The sequence below is a fragment of the Triticum dicoccoides genome, chromosome 1A (assembly GCF_002162155.2).
Source record: "Triticum dicoccoides isolate Atlit2015 ecotype Zavitan chromosome 1A, WEW_v2.0, whole genome shotgun sequence".
Taxonomy (NCBI): Eukaryota; Viridiplantae; Streptophyta; class Magnoliopsida; order Poales; family Poaceae; genus Triticum; species Triticum dicoccoides.
In genome coordinates this window covers 402,001,352-402,016,697 of record NC_041380.1, presented here as the reverse complement: position 1 = coordinate 402,016,697, position 15,346 = coordinate 402,001,352, and the positions used below count along the sequence as shown (strand labels likewise).

At 44.8% G+C, this 15,346-nt stretch overlaps 1 protein-coding gene across 1 annotated transcript; it reads left to right on the top strand.

The window, feature by feature from the left end:
- Positions 1–9,462: 9,462 nt before the first annotated feature.
- Positions 9,463–12,882, top strand: LOC119275922. Its single transcript, XM_037556849.1, has 4 exons — positions 9,463–10,910; positions 11,161–11,304; positions 11,489–11,605; positions 11,893–12,882. Exons 1-4 carry the CDS (start codon positions 9,480–9,482, stop codon positions 12,502–12,504), a joined length of 2,304 nt encoding a protein of 767 aa, XP_037412746.1. The 5' UTR covers positions 9,463–9,479; the 3' UTR covers positions 12,505–12,882.
- Positions 12,883–15,346: the final 2,464 nt, after the last annotated feature.

Below are 15,346 nucleotides of genomic sequence, written 5' to 3'. Positions count from 1 at the left end.
AAAAGATGGGGTTTATACCATATTGCTTGAGTTTATCCCTCTACATCATGTCATCTTGCCTAATGTGCTACTCTGTTCTTATGAACTTAATACTCTAGATGCATGCTGGATAGCGGTCAATGTGTGGAGTAATAGTAGTAGATGCAGAATCGTTTCGGTCTACTTGTCGCGGACGTGATGCCTATATACATGATCATGCCTAGATATTCTCATAATTATGCAATTTTCTATCAATTGCTCAACAGTAATTTGTTTATCCATCGTAATACTTATGCTATCTTGAGAGAAGGCACTAGTGAAACCTATGGCCCCCGGGTCTATTTTCCATCATATAAGTTTCCAATCTATTTTACTTTGCAATCTTTACTTTAATCTATATCATAAAAATACCAAAAATATTTATCTTATTATCTCTATCAGATCTCAGTTTTGCAAGTGGCCGTGAAGGGATTGACAACCCCTTTATTGCGTTGGTTGCAAGGTTCTTATTTGTTTGTGTAGGTGCGAGGCGACTTGCGTGTAGTCTCCTATTGGATTGATACCTTGGTTCTCAAAAACTGAGCGAAATACTTACGCTACTTTGCTGCACCACCCTTTCCTCTACAAGGGAAAACCAACGCAGTGTTCAAGAGGTAGCAGACATCAACCGCTGAGCCTGAAGAATCTGAACCAACCAGGACAACTGAAATAGTTGTTCCTGAGGAAACTGAACCTATTTCCTTTGCTCCTCCTGCACCAACACCAAATACAGTTCTTCCTTCTGCGTCAGAAGCAAAGAAAACTAGAGCTGCGGAGCGGGCCACAGTGAAGAAGAGGAAAGCATCTGCTTCATCAAATTCTTCGGCACCAAAGAAGATGAAGACATTGACAAGCTCTTTTGAGAATCCCATAGATGTTGTTCCATTCTCAAGCATGCCATCAAATGAACTCTTTCCCTTTGGTGAAGATGTTCCTTCTGCTGCTTCTTTAGAGCAGTTGGACGAAGAAATTGAAGTGGATAATATCCCTTCAACCCCAGTCATCTCATCGCCTATGCCTCGGTTCACAGCTGAAGAGGCAGACGTCGAAGAATTAAACGAAGAAGATGAAGATGTGGACATTGGGTGCTCCACTCCTGTGCTGAATGATGATTATTGGGATAGTCAGCACCCCAACTCTCCGCTCTTCACGCCTCTGAAACAAATCCCTCAGTCCCCAGTGCATACTGAAGTTCAAATGGGCTCTGCAGATCATCACTCCACTCCTTCCATTCATGAAGAAATTCCAGCCACTAGTGCCGATGTTCATGTTGATGAAGAACTGAAGACCCAGGCTGCTACCAAAGCAGAAACTGAAATTCCTCAGCCTTTGGTTCCAAAGAATGTGATTCCTGAGGCTGTGATGACTTTGGCTCGATACTCCTCAGCCCAAGCCGAAGAATCCCTTCTCTAAGAAGCAAACCTTCAAGGCTGATGACTTCTTCCACGAGCATGTGTTCTTCACAGATTACAACCCATATGACTCAGCTTGTCTTAGAAGGAAGCGTTTCTGGACTGCCAGCCAAGCAAACTTCTATTCTTCACTACTTTTTGATAAGGACAAAGTCTTCGACCATGCGCATATTCCTCATGTGGACATGGAATCACTGCCTTGCTTCATGCTAGTCCTCAGTGTTCTTCACGATGCTGGACTTCTCAACTTCTGCACAGATATATGTGATTGGAATGAAGAACTAATTCTTCAGTTCTATGCAACGCTGCACATCACAAGAAATGCTGAAGATGTGAACTCTTGGGTATTGGACTGGATGACAGAGAATACTCACTTCAAAGCACCGGCCTCTAAATTGCTTCATGTCCTGCCTGTCAGTCCTCCCCTTGAAGGTGCACGTTGTATATATCATGAACCTGAACTTACTGACCACTATATGCAAGTGTTGATGAAGCCGCTGAAGTCCGGTCAAGCCCCATAGACCAAATTCCTCGTGAAGGAATTGCTGTATGTACCACGAACCATCTATCGCATCTTGACCAAGGCGTTGAGTCCAATCAAGGGCCACAACTCTAATGAAGAAGAGGTCGTTGGTATCATGAAGAATCTGCTATTCAACATCATTGATGGCATTACTGTCAACTACCATGATTTCTTCATGAGGACTCTGGCCAATATTGCGTTATCTCCATTTGAATTGAAGCCTTATGCTCCCTGGATTATGAGATTCCTCAGATCAAGGTCTTCAATCAATTAAAGGATGATTTGCAGAATCACGTCAGCTACTTGCCCCCAATAGAAGTCCTCAAGCGGACATTTTCCTCAGCTGATGAAAAGGGCAAGACTACTACTGTTATTGATGAAGGCATTCATCCATTGGATGGTCAGTTCCGCAAAGCTGCATCTTACTCCACCAATGATGACTCTGCTACTCATGACTCCGCCGCCAATGCCTCAAAGCAAAATCCTCAAGGCACAACTCCTAGAGTGATGACCGATCGTGAGCTTCTCCTCAGTCTTCACCAGAAGGTCGATCGCAACCACAAATGGGTTAAGCGTCAGTTTGGTTCCATTCTTCACAACATGACTGCTACACACAATGCAGTGAAGAAGAACCACTTCTACCTCCATGAAGTATTCAATCGCACCTAGGTTGTTCTATCTCATCTTTATGGTGAAGAAGATCTGAAGCAAATGGGCTTCAAGCAGGACTTTGACCGGTCTCAGCCACCGGCGAAGAAATTCAAGAAAATCAAAGTTCCTTCCTTGGTAGCCAGCTCATATTCTTCATCGCGCGAGACGGATGAGCATGAAGATTTGGACGATACTGCAGCAGGCCCTACTTCAACAACCGACCCCAACAACACTGGCGCTCCTCCATCGACTTAGTGATGATATTCTTCAGGGGCGTTAGTCCTCACCTTTAGTCCCTTTTGGTCATTCGATGAAAAAGGGGGAGAAATTTGAGTTAGTCTTCAAGCGGGTTTATTTATATGGGCGTTTTTTTGCTAAGTTACAACTCCCGTTCTTCTGAAGATTTATTGGATCGAGTTGTAAACTTAAGTCCGATGGTGGTCTAATACTTTTGCTATGTTCCTCTGCATGCTATTTCCTCATGTATGATAATGCATGCATGTTGTACTACATCAACCATCATATTTCATCATGCATTTCAAATTCTTCATATCATATGTTAAATGCGTGTATGAAATACAAGATATAGGGGGAGATCTCCATGATTCTACTCTTCAAATGTGCATAGCTTCAAAAGCAAAATTCCTCACTATGCACATCTTCAGGGGGAGTTCTTCTATATCTTGCAATCAAATTCCTCAATATCAGTATTTACACCTCATATGTTTATCCCCGTTGAAAACTTAACCTATATTGTCATCAATCACCAAAAAGGGGGAGATTGTAAGTGCATCTAGTGCCCCATAGTGATTTTGGTGTATTGAAGATTTATAGGTTAAGGGACTAATGCGTTTGTGAGTGTACACGGGTCTATAAGTCTATGAGGAGTTTGATATTTACAGAGAAAGTCGACCCCTAAAAGTGGACGACTTCAACTGAAGACTTTGGATATCTGAAGACTTTCCGAAGACTTTGAAAGTGAAGAAATTGGTGTGAACCTGAAGACTTGATATTCATGCGAGGAACATGAAGCGTGAAGACTTTGTTTTCATAGTTTCATTTTCTCTTTCTTGAGTCATAGGAAACACCATACTATTAAAGGGGGTCGAGGTAAAACCAAGGAAAAGTTTCCAAGTGATGCTCAACTCAAAATCCTACACCTGCCAATCCCTTTGAGTGAAGCCATTGGAAATATCATACATTTCAGTCAATTTCTTCAGTGACAGAGACAAAGTTCTTCTGGTCTCTGAGGAATTTGTCCTGACTGAGGAGTTAGGAATTCGCCAGTGCGAATTGCCTACAAGTGAGAAACATGATAGCCCTGAGGAATTTGAGCCTCAAATTTCCGACCGTTGCTGTGCTATGTGCCAGCTGTCCAAAAATATCTACCCACCTAACGGTCATATCATTGAAGGGCATTTATGTCTTATCATGTCGGGCTGCTCCCTAGGCTATAAATAGCCGCCCCCTACAACCACTAGCTGATTGGCTGCTCCGCGAGAAACTAACACTTGTCACTGAGAGCATCCCATCCTTCGAGGACTTTGAGCGAAAATCGTCAAGTGAGGAAATACCCCAAACCCCAAACCAAACACCTACAAACCCAAAGTGATTGAGCATCACTGAAGAGATTGTTCCTGTGTGGAACTGACACTTGTTACCTTTAAGGACTGTGCATCCTCCAGACGGTTAGGCGTTATGGTCTAGAGCATCCAAGAGGAAATTGTGGATCGCTGAGTGACCAAGTCTGTGAAGGTTCGGAAGTCACCTGAAGACTTACCACGAGTGATTGGACGAGTCTGTGTGTCCTTAGTTCAAGGAGAATACGGTGAGAACCGTGTGTCCGGTACTGTGTGTCCTCAGGTTTAAATACCTAGCCGCTCTAATCAGACGTACAACTGTCACAGCAGTTGGAACTGGTCTACCAAATCATTGTCTTCACCGAGCTTACTGGTTCTATTTCCTCAACCCTTTCATTTCTTCATTACTGTGTTGTGTACCTGTTCATATCTGTTTGAAGACTTTGACTGAAGACATTCTCAATTTTCTCAGTTCATTCTTCAGTCTGTTTGTCTTCATTCTGTGTTATCCTGTGCTTACGCTTTCTGTACTCTTTGTTTTGTTTCCAATTCATCATGATGTCCATGTTTATGTTATGTCATGTCTGCATCTGGGTACTTATTTCCCTGCAAGAAGTTCTTCGCTTAGGAATTTCCTCACCCTGAAATTTCTCAGAGAAGAATTTATAAAAATCGCCTATTCACCCCCCCTCTAGTCGACTTAATGCACTTTCAGTATGTTATATGAGCGAGTCCACGTGCCTAGACTCCATGTATAGGTTCTGCAAGACCGTGATAACAGTGTTTGACCCTGAGTACTTGAGAGAGCCAAATGTTGCATATACAACCTAGTTGTTGGCGATGAATGCCAGCAGGGGTTTTCGGGGGATACTTGGTAGCATAGATTTTATATACTGGGAGTGGAAGAACTACCCTTCTGCTTGACAGGGGCAGTATAAGGACCATGTCAAAGCTTGACCATCATACTCGAGTTCATGGCTTCACAAGATCTCTGGATTTGGCACTTTTTCTTCGGCATGACCGGATCTCACAACGGTATCAACGTGCTTCAACGCTCTTCGGTATTTGCAAGGCTTACATAAGGCAACAACCTGGAGGTCAAGATCAATGGCCACCACTACAACAAATGATACTACCTAGATGACGGTACTTATCCTCAATGGACTACTCTTGTGAAGACAACCCCCAACCCTGTAGGAGAGAAGAGGAAGAGATTTTCCCAAGAGCAAGAGAGTGCTAGAAAGCATGTGGAGCACGCCTTTGGTGTTATGCAATATTGATGGGGCATCATTCGGTATCCTGCTAGAACTTGAAGCACGAAGAAGTTGTGGGAGATGATGACTGCTTGCGTGATCATGCACAATATGATCGTAGAGAATAAGCATCCGGAACGTATCTATGATGAAGGGTTTCAGTTTCAGGGTAACAATACTGTGGCTAAGCATGGAAGAGCAACAACGTTTGCACAGTTCACCGAATTTTATCATCAAATGCGCGATTTAGAAATTCACATTCAGCTGCAAAGATGATTTGGTTGAGCGTATGTGGGCCCACGTTGGCAACAAAGAGATGTGTCGATTATTTAAATTTTTTGAAACAATTTAATTTGTATTTGGCTTGTAAAATATGAGATATTTTCTTGGTTGTGAAACTATAAGATATTTGTATTTTGTTTGAATTATGTGAACCAGCGCCAAATTCATATGTTTGCAAAAGAAAAAAAATCTAAAATAAACCTTGAATTTGTAGACAAAAGCTAAATCAAACCCTGAACTTCTTTGCAAAAGAAAAAAGTCTAAAATAAACCTTAAATTTGTAGACAAAAGCTAAATCAAACCCTGAACTTCTAATCTCTAAAATTAGCACACTGAACTTTTTGATCCCGGTCTATTTTAAACCTTGAGATTGCAGATGTGGCAGCTCAAACCCGGGATTTGGTGGCGACCCGACGCGACTGGACCGGCCCACAATGCGCGACGCATGGACCTGACAGGGATTCGGCTGTGACAGAAGGCCACTGGGCCTTTTTTCCGTTACGTGCGACTTACGAAAAGTCTAAAAAAGAGAGTGTACAGTGAGTCAAACTTAAAGACCTGGCGGTGCAAAACTCGTATTGCTTACCACTCCCACAGCAAGCTATTGCTATGATAGACAATAGCGACTTTGTTTAACATATAACAGCGCCGAGATTTGGAAACATCTCGGAAATTTTATGAAACATTTTCTTGAAAAAATTGAAATCCGAACATTTTCGCGAATTTTTGGAATTTCTATCTTTTTTAAAAAACACAAACAAATATTGAAAACATGAACCCTTTTTAAATCACCAAAATATTTTTTTTTGAAAAAACTGATTTTTTTTAAACCTGAACAAAATTTTAAAGTGCGATTTTTTTTAAACATGAAAAAATATTTTAGATTTGTTCCCATTTGTAAAAAAATAGAAAGTGCTCACACTTTAATTTTTTGAGGTTTTAAAATCATGTTCCCATTTTTATATAAAAATGTGTACGTTTCAAAACATTTTTTAATTTTCTTTTGTTTTCTTGAAAATTGTCAAAAAAAATTGGAATGAACATTTTGTTCAAACACAAAGAATTTTTGAAAATGAGAACTATTTTTTTAAACCTGAACATTTTTTAAAGTGTGAACACTTTAAAAAAAAAGCTTGTTGTGGTATGTAATTAAAAAGTTTCGTGCTTCTTTGTTTCAACTAAGTGTTGTCGGTTAGGTTGGCTAGCGGGATGGTTTTTGAAGTACCAGCACCCAAGTTCGATTCCCTTGAGTCTCATTTTTTGGATTAAAATTTTTAAATCACCTCTTACGAAAAGGAAAAACACGCTTCGCCTGGTGGGCCGGCCCAGTCGCGTCGGGCTGCAGCCCGGACCTGCTGACAATCCCATCGAAAACATGCTAATCTCTACTCCTAATGGAGCAGTTGGTAGTCTCGCTTCCAGGTTTTTTTTCGTCCCACCACTTTCGTCCGGATTTTTTCGTAGGTTAACCGTCGTAGATTTTTTTCGATGCTGGTTTCTTATTCACCGGTTTATTTACCCCTCAGCTCTTTCCTTACAAATCAGCACTTTCCAAACGTGCACGCAATCACGGATCTAAATTTACTAACTTATCCAAATCAACCGATACCTTCCATTATTGCAAATTTCTTTAGGAAACAAATAATAGATTTTAAGGAAACAAATAAAAGATTTTAAAGACGCATCATACTTTACTAACAATCACTAAAAATCAAATCTAAATTAATTAGCCTTACCTTAAATCACTCAATCACTTTAATTAGAAAATATTTTCTTTCCTAACTGCACCCCGCTTAATGTGCACATAACAATCCGAAGTAATTAGAGTCACATGATTGAATCCATTTATTTAGAGCGACATGATTGCGTTCCGGGATGGAGGCCATGATTTCGTCGAGGTCGTTGCTGCCTCCTACACTCAGGGTGTGTCGCCGAGATCGAGGCGAGCATGAGGAGCTGTGGCCACCGCCATGGTCACCCCATCGCAGGGGATGGAGCACGCCGTCGGCCTACAGCTTGTGGAGATCACTGTTGCTCTTTAGGTCGCGTGGTGACCGGATCTTGCCGATGTGTCCCTCCCCGACGACCTCCTCTTCGCCCGGTTGGCCGACATGGATCTCGCCACTACTGCCCTCAACTTCTCTGCCTCGAGCTCGACGGTCAGCCACTATGGATCCCCAGCTGGAGGGTCACGTGAACCAGCCGTCCTCCCATGCTGCAGCGGCGAGAAGGTGACATGGCTCTCCGTACACGAAGAGTGGAGTTCGGTCAAGTACTTATATACTTGGCCTCTACTGCTAATCCATGTACATGGAGAAGAACAGACAACCGCTCATTCATGCTTTGTTCCACTCCTTTGCGCTACATTACCGGAGGTGACATTTTCCTATCTCTCTATGTGGTAACAAGCCTGCTGCCTGCATAGTTAATGGATTTTTTATTTAAATTTATCGCTGCTTAATGCTTTGTTGCAATTGTTCATCCAAGATTCTTATATATAATCTGAGCGTATGTAGGCATACTTAGCTTTGCTATTCCATTTTTTCTGGCGCATAGAAATAAGAGTATTATCCAGGTTAGGTATTCAATTGAGTATGGTATTTGGATTGCTATCAGAATGTCTTTTCTATGCATGTGATTTCTCACATCTGGTTATAATATTTGTGAAGACGTGCATTGCACGTGCACTTGGAAGCGGGCCCGTGGCCCGCGCTGGACGGCGCCGACGCCGACCCGAGCCACTTCGTCCGCGTATTCTTGGAGCTGTGGCTGGTCGATTTACATGAAATTAATTCCCTCAATTCTGGTGGCAAATATAATACACATAATCCATACTGTTATGCACTAGCGTGTATGTGTGAAATAGATGGATTATGGTCCCGTACCCAATAAGATGGATATGTGTGTGTATGTTAGAGAGAGAGGGAGAGGGGGATAGAGAGTGAGGAAGAGGGAGGGAGAGTGTGTGTCTGTGTGTGTGTGAGGATTTGATGGTAAAAAAGGTCGTCAATGTCGTAATATTGAACTCTTAAAGTTAATGTGGCCCCGTTGCAACGCACGGGCGTTCTTCTAGTGTTCAAAATGGAACGGGATCAAAAAGTTCGGTGTGCTAATTTTAAGGATTAGAAGTTTGGGGTTTGATTTAGCTTTCGACTATAAGTTCAAGATTATTTTTAGACTTTTTCCTTTGCAAAAAGACACGGCAGGCAGGTCGCGAAGACGAAAATGCATCCGCGAGTTGAACGCTCGGCAGACCAAACGAATGACAAACATGCAGCCAACCCAAATGAATAAAAAGTGAACAAAATGCGCGTTGGATCGGTACGTTAGAGTTGCTCTAGCCTGGCCAGGAGCCCAGCCCAATTCATGACCACGGCGTCCTTTTCAAGCCAACACACAGCTTGCCATTGCCGTCCCACAAACCCAACACCGAGCCACATCATCATTGCATGACTCGACCCAAGACCTTGCCCCGCAACCATACCCACCAACTGGCGGACACCGTGCACCCTCTGGACCCACAGGTCAGCGAGATGGTCTAGTTCACACTGACGCGAAACGGTCGGGGCGAGTGGGAGAGAGCGTGGAGGAAACGCGTTGCGGAGGGCGCCATTTCCGAAATCTTTGAAAGCTCCATTCCAATTTCGGCCCCGTTTCAAATCCTCTCGTGCTCCGCAACGCGTTTCGCCTCGCCTCGCCTCGCCCCCCAAAATTCCCCACCTTAAACCCTACCGCGTGCCCCCCTCCGCGCGGCGGTGACATGCCGCCGGCGACCGACTCCGCGGCCGGCCTCGCGGCGGCCGTCCTCCCCGCGTCCACGCCGCGGGCCGCGGCGGAGGCCGTCTCGTCGGTCGCCGACTTCCTCCGCCGCCACCACTCCGGCGCGGACCAGCCGCGCGCCTTCTTCGCCGACGCGCTCCCGGCGCTCCTCTTCCGCCTGTTCGTCTCCAGTTCCCCCGCCTCGCGGTGCTTCCTCGACCTCGCCGCTGGCGACCCCGCCCTCGTCGACCTCATCGCGTCGCTCCTCGCCCCCTCCGGGCCGCTCCTCGTCGCCATCTCCGCCGCGGATCGCCACTCCCTCGCTCGCTTCACCTTCCCGCGCGAGCGGCTCCCCGATTGGCTCGGTTTCGCGCTGTCGTCCACCGCGGCCTCCTCCGATAAGGTGATCTCGCCGCTCCTTGCCGGCCGCGTCGGCTCCAAGCTTCATCTCTCGGTGTTCGAGTACTACCTTTTCTGGTTCGCGTACTACCCCATCTCCGCCGCCACGGCCAAGGCTGCCGCGGGCGCCTCGAAAGGGTCGACCTCCACTTCGAAACCCTCGCTTAAGCCACGCGTTCTCCTCGAGAGTTGGGTGTCCACCCTCGCATCCACGGCCGGCCGCAATCCGGATCGGAAGCCCGATAGATCGCTATACCTGAAGCTTCTGTACGCCTACCTTAAGGAGTTCGTGCCCAGCGATTGCGCCCCGCCCCGCGGTGGTTTTGGTACATTGCTGCATCGGAATGTCAGAGATGGTGTGGAAGCTGCTGGATCCTTCAGGCGAGCCGAGTTCTTCGTGCACACACTCGTACAGTTCTGGCTTGTTGGGGACGATTTCTCGCCGCTGCCTGTTCGGACTTGCCGTTCCTATGGGTTGCCTTTACTGTCACTTCTGTCTCGTTCAAATCCTACACTGTCCGAGAGACTGCCAGCTCCAGGACTTGGCGATGCAGTGAAGCTGTTGGTGATGTATTTGAACAGGAGCGGTGTCTGCAAACTTGCTGATGCAGCCAATGTGTTTGATGGAATGCTCTTAAGGAAGGAGTCATGTGACAGTCCCGCTGGCTACTGGAATCCATTGATGCAGAGACCATTGTATCGGTTTGTGCTAAGGACGTTCATGTTCTGCTCCAGGGATGCAGATATCAAGAACATTGCTCAGGTTTTTTCTGCATGGATGGTCTATATGGAACCATGGAAGGCTCAGCAGGATGACTTGAATGAGTACGATCTGCCACCTCCTGGTGGGCGAAATGTGAATTGCGTTAGTGATAGAAAGATGCAAAGGTGTGATGTAGGGTACTCTCCAGCATGGCAGGGCTTCGTGCTGTCCAACTATTTGTTCTATAGTTCACTGGTAGTCCATTTCTTGGGGTTTGCTCATAAGTTTATTCATTCTGATGTCGCTTCAGTGCTGCAAATGGTATCAAAGGTTAGTACAGACTTATTGGGTCATATTTTCCAGAAGTATGCCCAACTTTGAATCACATCGGTGTAATATTGCATTTCTTAGACATCATGCATGTTACTATTACCCGGACAGGTCTGAATTTTGCTAAATGTGCTAATCAGTAGTTTTACTCAAATCATGACAGGAGTTTCAATAAAACTAAGCCTTTCAGTACTTGATATTTGTTTAGCTAATGTCCATTTGCTGTTTTGCTGCTGTTTTGATTGTTCAGGTATTGGAAGTTTTGGGTTCCCCGGAATTATTGGGGCTTATCTACAAAGTTGATGCTGCTTATCATTCTAGAGTTTCTGATTCTCAGTCATGTTGTTTGGATGATGTGCTCAAGTATGTGCCAACTATCCGTGAGCAGCTACAGGTAGGAAGTTGGATACATGAGATTATCATTGACTGTTTCCTTTGGCATGCAAGCACCTATTTTTGGGATTTTAGTGCACTCCGTGACTGGATTTTATGTAAATCTACAGAAGTACAATGGTACAAATAATGCTGAGAAGTATTTCTAATTCTAATCTAACTTCGATATGCATGTATGGTTTCAGGACTGGGAGGATGGGTTGTCAAAACATAGCACTGATGGGTCTTTCTTGTATATGGCGAAGAACGCTAACCTAAGGCTTTTCAGTTTTGATGATGACGGGGCCTACAACTTGCTTCAGGTGCATATATTACTATGCAATTATAATTAATATAACAGTAGTCTATAATTATGCTTACTTACACCAAGGTCTGTTTCTATAACCATAAGCAGTTTTTGAAGCTGAAAACTCTCCACATGTTGAACAAAAGATTGTTAGTGATCACCTATTGATTTGGCAAACAACATTACTGGCTATGTTATTCTATGGTTGATTATTAATTCTGCCACTTTTTTCTCCTTAATTCTATTCCTGTCATTACACATTTCCCTGAATACTAACTTATTGTTATATTCCATTTTGTTCAGTTACTGTTGCTAAGGGCTGAGACTGAGATTCAACGTTTACCAGGTGATGCTATGCGAACTCGCCATACTTTGGATGTAATCAAATCTAATATGAGAAAGGTATTCTACAAGCATGTGGAAAGCTTCCAGGCGAAGAATCTTCCACAGGGAGAACACAAGCAGCATCATGGACGTGGTGATCTATTCGTACCTAAGCATCCAAGTCCAGGGAAAAACAAACTGGCTGATATGCAATATAGCGGTGACTGGATGTTGAGGCCCATCTCAGACACTGAAGTGGCCTGGCTTGCAAGGCTGCTGATATGTTTTTCAGCTTGGCTTAATGAAACCCTTCGACTTGTACATGCTGATACAGATGCTGTCCCGACAGGCCCAACCATCATCAAGGTCGATCAAAATGAACAAAGCAGAGTTGGAGGCCCAAAGGATGCTGCCAGAATGGTGCTTGTCGGTGTCTTTACGTTGCTCACTGTGGTGGCGCAATGGATCCTGCAGTTCATGAGGACGCACAAGATTAGGATCAATCTCAGAATTCTTGCATCCAAAAAGCTCCTGGCAGTTGCTGCTATGCTGTGCATGGTGTATAGTATAGCAAAGAATATGTTGTCTTGAGTTCGGCATCTCATCCTGCCGCCGCTGCTCTGCGAGTAATTGCTCAAACCTCCAAATTTGCCTTGAGTAGAGGTGTTACATACGCTGTACAGTAAATCATAGGAGGAAAAAACTTAAGGAAATTTCGGCAACTCTTCCAAACTTGTTTTGTTATTTTGTGCATATCACCGAGGTCCTACTGGAAGGTGTTTGTGACTGGTTTCTTCATGTGCTCCTGTAGTACAAATTTCTGCCAGACATAACTTTGGTGCAAGGGAAGTTTTGGATTATAGTGTAACTGAACATTCCTGGAATCTGGATATCGCATTTTCAGAGATATTGTAATGACCTACTATGATCTGTCAATTGTTTTTCTAGCAGAGAAGTTGATCTACTTGAGGCCCATCTCGTTCCTTTCCTAAGTGGCAATGTCCTCTGTTTTTGTTTCCTGATAAGGATGCTTTGTGCTGTTTTTTCCCTGGTGTGGGTGCTCTGTTCTGTTGCAGGCTGGAGAATGTTTCACGCTTGCTGGCGAAAGACTGACTACCCTAGGAGTCTTTCATATATGCATGGCTGGAATCCAGCTTCCTTTCTCGTGTCAAGCCAAATCAAAATAGGTATGACTCTTAGTCTATGCCACTTTTTTTTTTCCTTTTGGTAAATAGATTTTGAAACCACTTAAAATTTTCAACCACAAGGTATTCTCATTTTGTTTTTAACGTGGCGAATGATTTGAGTAGTTAAATTGCTTGAACTTTTGCAGCCTTCTAGATTTACACAGGGGAATGGTTTTACTTACTGCTAGTAGTTAACACCTGGAGCCCTGGATACACTCAACGTAAAAGAACACTCATCCTGCGCATCCTGTAGCCGTATGTGCATAGGTTATCTGCTCCATCTGGGCCTGCATTTAGAATGTGCAACTCGATGTACTATAGCATATTATGGAAATGCTTTTTTTAGTTGAGGCCGCACCAAAATATTCATTTGGTGTTTGGTGAAGGATGTTTTTCAGTTGCAACAGAATATTCATTTTGTCTCCATGGGCGGCGATCGCCTTTACAGGCCATGCCGATAGATTTGAACGGCATAAACAAAAGCTGACCGAAAACAAAAATCGATTTGCCAATAGAGAAGGCGCACCTACCCCTTCCCTAACAGTGCTGGGATCGATGTTGATATCTTCATCATTCAATTAACTGTTCCTTAGGGTTAGGTGCTGCATTCCTTTCGCTGGAACACGTACGTCTCGAGCTGAAACCACACATGATCACCCCCTCAGAGCCACCACACAAACGAACAAGACAACCAAGTGGGCCGTTCGTTGTGAATCGTTTTCACCGCTAAGCCACACATGCAACGTTGCCAGGAAGAAAGCACACCCATCACAGATCATTTGCTCTCTCCACGCACAGGCTCATCCTCATAAACTGTTTGTACCCTGGAGGTTTCTCGTCAGAGGCTTGCCAATGATTTGCCTGCACTGCTTAGCAAGGACCGGGAGACACCAGGAGGTGGAGAGGCATCAATATGTACTCAGGACAGTACTGCTCTGTACTCCGAAGGACTTGATAATCAGTGTTCACCAGTGTGTCGTGCCGCAGACCCGGGCCTGATCTCCCACTAGGTGTTAGGGTCGATGCCCCTACTGCTTTAATTTTGCCTAGTGTGCTAAGATGGGCTGCTACCTCCTAAATCCTGCCAATCACAGTGTCAATTCAGAAATACCCCTTTATTAGTGCGAAAGCGTCCGACCTGTCTCCTCCACACTCCCTATTCTTCTGAATCCAAAGGAGGCAGAAATCACTGTTTTGACCTAAGGACGAAATCAATTCACAAACTGAACTGTTCTGGAAAAAAATTCACCCAACTGACCTTTTTATGTGGCGCCCGACAACTAGGCGCCACCCTACACTGTGCAGCGCCTAACACACAGGCGCTACACATCTGGACAGCATGGCACCCCGAAGCCAGGCCTGACCCCACCCCTGATGGTGCAGCGCCTAGGCGAAAGGCGCTACACTATCATGTGCAGCGCCTAGACGAAAGACGCTACACATGCACTTACTAACCGCCTTGGGGCAACAGAGAGCAAAGCTAAAAATTGCTAAGTCAGTGTGCAGCGCCTGAGAGCTAGGCGCTACACGATACAGTGTAGCGCCTAACGTCTAGGCGCTGCAAGATTGATCCACCGCATGTGGCCTGACCGGCTGAGCTGTAAACGCATAGGGCGTGGCGTGACATGACATGCACGGTCAAAATTTGAGTTACTACCTGCACTTGCCCTGCCTTGCTCGCAGTAGGTAGATGTGCCATGCGATGAATCTATCCCTACTACTGGTAAGTTCTGTTGCGCATTTACTGTTTACGTACGTACTGCCCTGCAGTGGCTAGTAGCAACAGCTCTGCGCTTTCGTTTTACTGTTACCACCACGGGCCGGCCGACACTATTCTTGATTAACTACACTGGCTAGATGCTAGTTGTACTCCACTGCTCAATGCCTGGTCATTATTGAAAGAGAGACAAAATTTGGCGAAACTAAACGGAAATATACTACTCTCTCCAGCGCGCACTCACTCTTGTTGATCTTTGGCTACATATTCCTTTTATTTAATCGATCCATGCACATATGCTCGTTCTGATCATACCCCGGGCTCTTTTTTTTCTAAGAAGATTATTTGATCTGATTGCATAGTGGCCGACACATAACAGGGATGGAGAAGATCCGCAGTGACCGTCCAAGGGTCCGTGCTTGCTTGCTTTTAACCGCAGGAGCATGGGTGTACAAATACGTGACCAGCAGCCAGTCTCTGCCCCTGAGCCAACCAACCTGCAGATCAACCACAGCAGGTAGTAACTCAA

What these genes read in the sequence shown, in the direction of transcription:
- LOC119275922 (XM_037556849.1), top strand. Translation starts at nt 9,480, where the DNA reads ATGCCGCCGGCGACCGACTCCGCGGCCGGCCTCGCGGCGGCCGTCCTC. An exon ending in TGCTGCAAATGGTATCAAAG is followed by an intron (nt 10,911 to 11,160) that starts GTTAGTACAGAC and finishes TTGATTGTTCAG; the next exon opens with GTATTGGAAGTTTTGGGTTC. An exon ending in GGGCCTACAACTTGCTTCAG is followed by an intron (nt 11,606 to 11,892) that starts GTGCATATATTA and finishes CATTTTGTTCAG; the next exon opens with TTACTGTTGCTAAGGGCTGA.